We start from the raw sequence: 9,455 nt of genomic DNA, 5'->3' as shown, positions 1-9,455 counted from the left end.
CTGCCCTACACCTGCCAAGCCCCCACGGGGTCTACTGCATCTGCAGCTGATTAGGGCCATTTTAAGGGTCAGATGCACATTGAACTAGCCCTACCCACCACTGCCGGGGACGGGGATGTGTAGCCTCGCCGTGTGCATGGCAGGGAAGGACTCGGTTCCTGCAGTTCCCTCCGTCTCGGTCCAGCCGCCCCTCTACCCCCAGCCCCCAGAGACTGATGCACCTCCTCCTGCACCGTCTGATGCACACCACCGCCTCCGTACCCGCGGGTTCTACATTCGCGGGGTTAAGCCGTCACGGATGGAAAATGTACTTCTTAATTGCTTCTGCGCTGAACATGCAGAGGCTTCTCCTCTGCCATTATTCTTTCCTAAACTATGCCGCGCAGTGACTCTTCCTATAGCATCGACTTTGCCAGGTACTGTAAGTCGCGCGGATGACTGAGAGGACCTGGAGGGAGGAGGCGAGTGGTCAGACGCACTCGCGACGCTACTCTACGTGCAGCACTTGAGCGTCCCTGCACGTGGTATCTGGGGGTCCCTAGAACCCACCCCAGGGATACTGGGGGCTGGCTGTGTTTATCTATTTCTGGCCACACCCCCACACGGCCACGCTCTTGAAAACAGAAGCCTCGTTCATCTTCCACCTCGGGGTACCTAGGACAGCACCTGGCGCATAGGAGGTAACTGAGTATTCATCAAATCCCTATGGAACTAATAAGGAATCACAGTGCTCAGACCTCTGGGGTGAACGGAGGCGACGTGGCCGAGGAGAACGGGGGCCTGGGCCTGTCCATCCTGTGTGGCAATGACCGCTGTGCCCGGGCCCACCCCGGCTCTCTCACGCTCGCTGGCCCTGGGCCCCCCAGGGACCACACCTGCCCGGTCACACAGCAGCCAGCAGCAATTCCAAAAAAGCGGTTTATTTGAACAGAGACAGCGAGCCCCTGACTCGGGCGGGGAGGGCGCTCAGAAGCCCCCGCAGCAGAGAGCCATCCGCTACCCGCCCCCGTCAGTACCCGGGAATCCCAGCAGACGCTCCCGTTCTCTCTTGCCCCAGTTAAAACCCCCCAAACAAGAATGGGACAACCCAAGGACGATGACAGCGGACCCAGAGTGGCTGATTGGCGTGGAGGTGGCAGAGGGCCACTCCCGTCCCAGGGACGGGCCCCCTGGGAAAGCCGTCCCTGGCAGGCTTCTGGGTGACACTGTTCTCCCCTGAGTTGGATCCCACTCGACACAAGATAAAACCTCAGAACCCCAAACGATCCCTCCTGGCCCCGGAAGGGCCAGCTAATGCTACCCACCCCCCGAACTGCTGCCCCAACCACAGCTGGATCCGTCCACCTGCCCGAGCAGCGGGAGCCGCGGGGACCCAGGCGCCGGTCACAGCCGCATCCCCTCCACATACTCCTCTCTGGTCATCCACTCGGACCTGTAGGTGGAGAGGTGGGCCACCACGGAGGCGCCCAGCCAGACGCTGAAGTTCCTGTTGCCGCCCACCCACACGGTGGCCTTGGTAGAGGAGAAGTGACCCGAGGTCAGCTCCTTGTACAGGCGCTTGGTGAAGCCGGGGTACAGGCTGTTCCCGCCGCAGGCCATCACGTGGGACAGGAGCAGGTGGTGCCGGGAGGCCTCGCAGGAAGCGATGGACTCCACCACGGCCTGCGGGATGCTGGGCCCGGGCAGGTCGAACACCTGCGGGCTGAAGAACATCTCGGGGCCCAGCCGCTGCATGGGGGTCAGCTCCACGGGCGTGCCGTCCGGCAGCTGGTAGGTGTTGCTCTCGTCCGCGCCGCTGGGCAGGCTCTGGCGGAAGTCCAGGGCCTCCCCCAGATTCTGCGGCACGTAGCACTTGCCCATCTGGGTGGACGCCACCGTCTCCAGCTGGAACAGGTCGTGCCGGTTGTGCCCCTCCTTGAAGAGGCTCTGGAAGAGGTAGGCCGAGAGGTCCTGCCCCGCCAGCTCCAGAGTCCTCCCGCTGCCCGGCAGGGGCCGGCCCAGGTGGAAGGGTTGCACGCGGGTCAGGCCGTAGCCCGAGTCGACCACCACGCCCGTCAGGAGCCCCGAGGCGTACAGGGACATCTCCAGCTGGTCGGCCAGCAGCAGGGACGGCACATCCAGCAGCTCGAACATGATCTGTGGAGGGAGAAGGCGCAGTGTGTCCCCGGGACTCTGGTGCTTCCCTGCTTCTCCCAGGACCCTGTGCCCAGGGGACACCTGGGCTGCCCCGACATGCGGGGTGCTGGGCCCCCAGTGCTCACACGGTGGGGACAAGGTGGGGGCTCTAGAGCACTAGAGAGAGGGGCCGAGGTCACCCCCAGGACCTCGTCTACATGTGATCCCCTCACGATGGTGGTGGCGGGTTGGGGGGGTGCCCGAGAGGCAGAGAGAAACAGCACCAGGTGCCTGGTGGGGGGCCGAGGTCAGATCTGCAGCCTCGACCGCCTCTTTAGAAGAAGGCAGAGAGATTAGAGCAGAATGGAGTACCGCGGAGTCCCACGGCCCAGGAGAGTGGACGGTGGGGCGGAAATTCACTGGCCACCTGGCGGGCGAGGCTGGACTCCTGTTCCATGGGAACTTCCCAGTATTAAGACAAAACTGGAGGCCGGGATTCAGTGCTCGACAAAGCCTCTGAGCTGATTTCTGCCCTGCTGTCCGTCCTCCCCCGATCTCTGCAGAGTCCCCTCCCTAACCCCACAAAGTCCTGGCTCCCCAGGTGTGGAGAGGCTGTAGCCCTGAGTCTCTGGCCTCGGACTCCCTGCCCCCTGGCCCTGCAGGACCTCTCCCCACGGTGGGAGGGCTCCCCGCTCCTGTCCTCACAGCGACCCCCACCCCCGCCACCATTCTTGGCCCAAACAGTCACCAAGGTTCTCCTGAAATAGAAACTCAGGTAGGACAGCCCTCCAGGAGCCTCCAGCAGGGTTGGTGACACTTCCACACACAGCCATGTGACCCGGCGCCCCATTCAGCAAATACAGGTACGGGACGCCCAGCTGGGTCTGAATTCCAGATCAACAACAAATATCTGAGTATAGTACATTCCTCACGCTAAGATATTATTTGTTATTGGTCTAAAATTTGAATCTAACTAGGCTTCATGTATTTCACCCAGCAAACCTACAATTGAAGATCTTTTAGATCTTATAGGCCAGTCTCTGCCATACTCCTCAATTCTGCTGCCATACTGTGAAAGCAGCCCTAGACAAGATGCATGTGTCCAGGTGTGGCTGTGTGCAAATAAAACTTTATTTGCAAACTCAAGGGGTGGGCCAGGTTCGGCTTGCTGACCATAGTTCGCCAACCTTGGACTTAGAGTAAAATCCAGGTGCTCCCCCCAGCTAGCAGGCCTGGGAGCTCAGCCCTGCCCACCGTGCTCTCCTACTCACTGGGCTGCAATCACCTCCTCTGAGAAGCCCTCCCTGATCACACCCTGCCTCCCCACCAGCTCCTTCTCCCCCCGAGTCAGCCATCGCCCCATTTATTTCTAGAACTGGTCACTGTCTGGAATGCTTATTTGTTAACTTCCTCATGGTTGAGGCTTCCCCTGGAAGGCCAGAGCAGGGTCTCTGAGGGCTCGTGGGGTCTGAGCAGATATGCAGAGCCTCCCCTGAGCAGCCCCCCGCGACGCTAGGGGCCCATGCCAGACACACGCCGGGACTCAGAAAGCCCCTAAGAGTTGCCAAGGAGCAGAGCCCGCGCCCACGGGCTCAGAGGCGCCCAGGCCCCTGCCGGGCGCTCACCTCCAGGGTCTTCTTTCGGTCCGCGGGCTCCCTCCGGGGCGTCTCGGTGATCAGCACGGGGAAGTCCTCGCACTCCTGCCTGTGCTTCTCCAGGACGAAGGACCAGATGTGCTGCACGCCCTCCCAGTTGAGGACGCGGCCGCGCTCTATGGGGTAGCTGTAGGTGTCGGGGTGGCAGATGTCGATGCCCAGGCTCACGCGCCTCTGGGCGTGGCTGGGCCCGGGGTTCTCCCTGCAGGGCACGTAGTTCACGATGCTCGGGAAGATCATCTGCGGCTCGTTCCAGCCCGACAGCCCGGCCTTCAGGAAGCCAGACCCGTGGTCGATGATGAGGGTCCTCGCGGCCATGGCAGAGGCAGGGGGCCTTCTCCAGAGCTAGCGCCACCTGGGAGGGAAGGACAGAGCTGTCCCTGGACCCGTCCTAGGCCACCCCTGCTGCCCGCACCCTCTATCCCCCGAGAGCTGAGGCCGCCCTCTGAGCCCGTGGGCAGCCGTAACTGGGCTGGGGACGTCTCCCGTCCTGAGCTCCTGGCCACCCCACGAGGCACCCAGCAGGCCTCGACCGCCCACCAACCCCAGTCCTGCCCAGCAAGCTGGCTGCTGTTGCACCCCGCACACCAGCCCACCATGCCAGGGGGCTGCTCTGCTGTCCTCAGCAGACTGGACAAGGTCAGGGTCACACAGGAGACACTGGTTGCCTGAGCAGCGGGCACGTGGGCTGTGAGATGCAGCCAGAGGGGCCACCGCCCTCAACAGCAGTGACGTCGGGGGACAGCAGGGACCACGGGGTGATGGGGTGGGGACAGCCACAGCTGCGCTGTGGAGCTGTCCCTCCACCCAGGACGCGGGGTGCTGTAGGTGGAACTGCTGGAAATCTCCATCCGTGCCCACCCAACGCTCAGCCACTTCCTCAACACCAGCCGAACCCCCGGCCCCCAGCCCCACCACGGCCTGTGAGGCGGGCACCACATCACACCCACTGCAGATGGGGAAACCGAGGCACGGAGGGGCGACACTGTTTCCCCAGGGAGCTCCAACTAATGAGGCAGGTGTGACAGTCGAGTGCGGACCCCAGAGGCCAGCCATGCAGGATGAGGAGGCCTGATTTCGAGTCCACGGGGCTGACTGCAGAGGAGGAGCCAGGGAGACCCCACCTGGCTGTGGTGACGGGGGACAGCGCCCCATGCTCAAAAGGCAGGGTCCCCACCCCCTGGGCTCCAGGAAGCCGCCGGGCCACAGGGTGTGGTGTAGGCGAGGAGCCCCACAGACGCAGGGCAGAGATCCGCCTCCGGGAACGGCCGTGAGCAGCTGGCCGACCTCGACTGGAACAGCTGATTGGGGAAGCGCCGGCCCCACCGAGGGCAGAGAGCGACTGGGCACGGAGGCCAAAAACCCAGGGCGCGGTCACTCCCGGGAAGAACTCAGCATCATCACCGCCAACACGTGACGCCTAACGCATGAAACTTGTAAAAGAAAACAGCAGAGATCACTGTGCCTTTAGGGAGGCAAGGTGTTCTCAGATAGCAACAAAAAGCTTGATCCGCAAGACCTGATGAATAAACTGGGCTTTGTCGAATTTAAGAACTTTCCTCCCTGAAGGGCACCGTTAAGAGAATGAGAAGACAGCGGGGTGCGCGCAGATGGTGACCAGTGGCTTGGGAGGCTGAGGCAGGAGGATCGCAAGTGCAAGGCCAGCCTCAGCGATTTAGCAAAGCCCTAAGCAACTCAGCAAGATTCTGTCTGTAAATAAAAAACAAAAAGGGCTGGGGATGTGACTCGGTGGTTAATGCCCCTGGATTCGATCTCTGGTACCGAGAGAGAGAGATGAAGAAAGTCTCGCTGTAGAGGGGGAGGAGGAGATACCTGCAAATCAGGTATCTGATAAACAACTCGATCCAAAAAACATAAAGAACTCCAGAAACCCAACAATAAGACGAACCGCCTCTCAGGTGGGTGAAAGTTTTGAGCCCTCACGTCGCCACCGAACACACGTGGATGGCAAGTGAGCACTCGAAAGGGTACTACCGGGAAAACGCCGATCACAACCCCAGCGGAGCCCTGGACACCTGGGGGCGGCTAAAGTTCAGGCCGGGCCATTCCAAGTGCTGGCGAGGAGGTGGGGACCGGGCTGAGGGAGGGCGGGGGAGACGGCACAGAAGCTCCGGAACAGCATGGCTTGGCTTAACCAGGCCCTGGACACGTGACCTCGCATTTCCACCCGGGACGCACCAAGAGAAACGCAAAGGCGTCCCCCGGGGCCGGCCAGCCACGCGCACGGGCGCTTTCTGCCTCACTTCCCCAAACGGGAATCAGCCCAAGAGCCTCCGGGACCTGGAGAGAGCAGCTCTCACCGGCTGGAACGCCAGCCGGGCCGCTGGTGACGGAGGGACCACAGTCATCAGGGCACGAAGCCTGAAGGAACCGGTACCACGGACACGAGCCCTGCCGTTCCACTCAGGTGACACGCTGGAAAGGTAAGACGGGAAGACAGAAAGCGAGTCAGCGGCACCAGTGGGCTCACCCAGGGACGGTGGCAGAACTGGGGCAGTAACAGGACGTGCCCCCTGGACGGCAGAGGTGGGCACGCGACTGTTCGTGGAAACTCTCCCGGCTGCTCTCTTTAGAGTCAATGTGTCACTCTGAGGTTAAATGCCACCCAGGGGACACCCAGCGAGTGTGGGGACACCCCCTGAAAGGTTCATGGAATCACCTTGCGGGATATAAATCATCCAGTGACAGGACAGTGACTGGAGGCCCTCCTGGGCGTGGTGCCTCCCCTGAGAGCCTCCAGGGAGGCCGAGCAGCCTGAAGGCTGTGTTCCAGGGCCGTCACCCTGCCAGCTCCTGCTCTGCTTCTGCTTCTGGGCAGCCGTCCCATCCGCCTGTCAGGACGGAGCATGACAGCCGCTGTCAGGGCCTGGCCAGGGGCTCCCTGCTGTCCCCACCCTGGGGGGAGAGATCAGCCTCCCTGCCTCTAAGGAGCTCTGACATGGGAGCAGCGGAGAGCTCTGGGGGAGGGACCCGCCCGGCCCGCCTCGCCTGCTGGCAGGCTGGGGACAGAGTCCTCACACCCACTCAGCCTCGGTGACAGACGACCAAGCCTGGACCACATTCCAGGGAGCAGGCTTCGACCCCGACCCTGCAGGAGAGCAGGGAGTCCGTGTCGCCGCCTCGGCCCTAGCAGGTAGGAGGCGCTGGCGGGCACCTCCTCTGCCCTTGTCAGTCAAGGCACTGGTGCTCCGGGCTGGGGGCCTGACTGGCCCTCTGGGGGCAGGAGGGCGGGAGGCCGGCCGTCTCTCCGGGGGATGGCCACGGGGAGCAGCTCCCAGGATGGGACCCACCACGCCCCCAAGGAACCTCTGCCGCGAAGCCCAGCCCAGCCCTGCCAGGCACCAGGAGCTGTCCTGGACCCGCAGTCGCTCCCCTCCTGGGGTTCGCGTTCCACCTGGGAAGACTGCGTGATGACCACATCTGACAGAGTGGGCGGGGGGTTAGTACAGCGGACAAAGGGGACAGCTGGCAAGGGACTGGGGCATTCGAGAGGCACGGAGGCCTGGGGTTGCATAGAAGGTCCCTCCACAGGGTGTTTGAGCAGAGACCTGAACACCTGGAACAGCATTCAACACCAACGGAACAGCCAGAGCAAAGGCCCTGAGGAAGAGGAGGCCAGATACGTTCTCAGAACAGCCGGGCGGCCGAGGTGCTGAGGGAGGCATGGTGACCTTGGAAGGGCCCTGTGGGCTGCTGCATGGTGCTTGCAGATGTGGGGCCACGGGGGGCCAGCTGAGGGTGCCACCTGAGGAGAGTTGTTGCAGGATCATTCGGCTGAGGAAGAGCAGACTGTGGAGGGCAGGAGTGGAGGTTCAGGAGGACGAGAACAGAGAGGGGCGCTGGCGGCAGGGAGAAGGGCCTGGGGTCCCGTCCTGGATGCACAGCAGCCCTCCGTACCCAGTGGCGTCCCTGCACTCCGCTCAGCCTGGCCTGAAAATGCTCTATTTTTTAAAAAATGGCATCCGGGGTCTGGGGAGGTGGCTCAGGGGTAGAGCGCTTGCCTGGCGTTTGCCAAGGCCCAGGTTCCCTCCTGAACACTGCACAGGCACACACACAGGCACACACACACGCACACACACATGCTCGCATGCACACACATGCACACACACATGCACACACATGCACACACACATGCTCACATGCACACATGCATGCACACACATGCTCGCATGCACACACATGCACACACATGCACACACATGCAGGCATACATGCATGCACACATGCATGCACACACATGCACACACGCGCACACTCACGCACTCACTGCACCTGCACGGACAGCAGTCACTTTCCCCTGAGCCATATGCGTGACGACCTTTCAGGCAGCATTTACATCGTGGTCGATGCCGTGAATCCAGAGAAGACTCGGGCGAGGAGGAGACCCTGGAGACGCTCTGTGACACTGTGCGTACCCGAGAGGCTGGAGCTTCAGCGGGCTTTGGTGTCCTAGGGGCCCTGGAACCAATTCCCCTGGGGACCCCGAGGGACCACTGAGTTTGAGAGACTGATAGGCGGGAACGGGAGTCGCGACTTGGATCTGCGTGTCCCCAGGCTCCTGTGGATGCCTGGTCAAAAGCCCAGGTCACGGGAGCAGTGACCTCGGGCCCTCCTCGGCTCAGTGACTGGGGGCACCGCGGGCAGGCGGGGCTGAGACCGTGGTCCAGGCCCTTCCCTCCTCCGCGCTGCTGCCTGAGCCCCTGGCTGGGCCGCCCTCCTCCCCAGGCCCTTCCGCTGGCTTCTGTCGCGCCTCGGGCCCAGGGCCCTGGAGCCGGCCGGCCGTGGACTGAGACCTTTGAACCCCAAATAAGCTTCTCCTCCTGGACGTCCCTCTCGTCAGGAAGACCAGTGACGTGATGACCAGTGAGGGACACACGAGACGGGAGAACGAAGGGGGAGGCTCGGACTTCCAGACCGAAGAGCCAGAAGCCTCGGCCGCCGGAGCTGGAGAGGGCGGGCGGGCCTGCGGGGGGCCCGGAGGAAATGGGGGGTTGCTCTCTACAGGAAAAGCGGACGAGGTGTCCACGAGACCGTGTGACTGGGTCTGACCAGAGACGGAGCAGGGGGCCGCTGAGGGACGGAGACGGGAGGTCCTGCAGAGAAGAGGCTGGAGGGGCTCGGGAGACGGGCAGGGAACCCCAGGAGGACGGGGACCAGTCAGAGGCTGGGCAGGGGTACGGGGGGCGGGAAACCCGGAGGGAGAGCGTCCCAGAGGCCAGGCCAGAAAGAGTCCCCGCCGGACCTGGCAACAGAGGACTCGGGCGGGAGACGCAGAGGGACCCTCTGAAAGGGGCCCAGGGCTGCCACACGCCAAGCAGAGCAGTGTCGTGAGGAGCTCAGACTCCAGGTCGCGGCCACCGACCCGGGAGACGCCTCCCAGCCCCAGAGTCGGGGGAGAGCCACTGCAGGAAGCCCGTCTGGATGGAGGAGGCCGCCGACCTACAGAGGAAGGTGAAACCCACACAAAACCACGGAGCCCCGCTGGGGACAGTGCGGGCACCAGCAGGCGGAGGAGGGGATCAGAGCCAGGAGGGCGGCTCCCTTTTCTTCTCTTCCTGTTTCCTCTGCAAATGGCGACATGGGGCGGGTCTCCAGAGGTGCCCCAGAGGGGCTGACCAGCCACCAGGACAGAGGAGACCTGCCTTTCTGGCCCTCAGACCAGGAA

General features: G+C 62.9%; 1 protein-coding gene across 1 annotated transcript; it reads right to left on the bottom strand.

The window, feature by feature from the left end:
* Positions 1-1,383: 1,383 nt before the first annotated feature.
* Positions 1,384-4,091, bottom strand: ACTL8 (actin like 8; the record flags this gene model as incomplete). Its single annotated transcript, XM_079141954.1, has 2 exons — positions 3,741-4,091; positions 1,384-2,136 (listed from the first exon to the last, which is right to left on the bottom strand). The coding sequence occupies exons 1-2, from the start codon at positions 4,086-4,088 to the stop codon at positions 1,384-1,386; spliced, it is 1,101 nt and encodes a 366-aa protein (XP_078998080.1). The 5' UTR covers positions 4,089-4,091.
* Between the last annotated feature and the right edge of the window lie 5,364 nt (positions 4,092-9,455).

Source organism: Sciurus vulgaris, assembly GCF_902686455.1.
Source record: "Sciurus vulgaris genome assembly, chromosome: 1".
NCBI lineage: Eukaryota > Metazoa > Chordata > Mammalia > Rodentia > Sciuridae > Sciurus > Sciurus vulgaris.
Note: the sequence above shows the minus strand (reverse complement) of the source record. Positions and strands in the feature narration are given on the sequence as shown.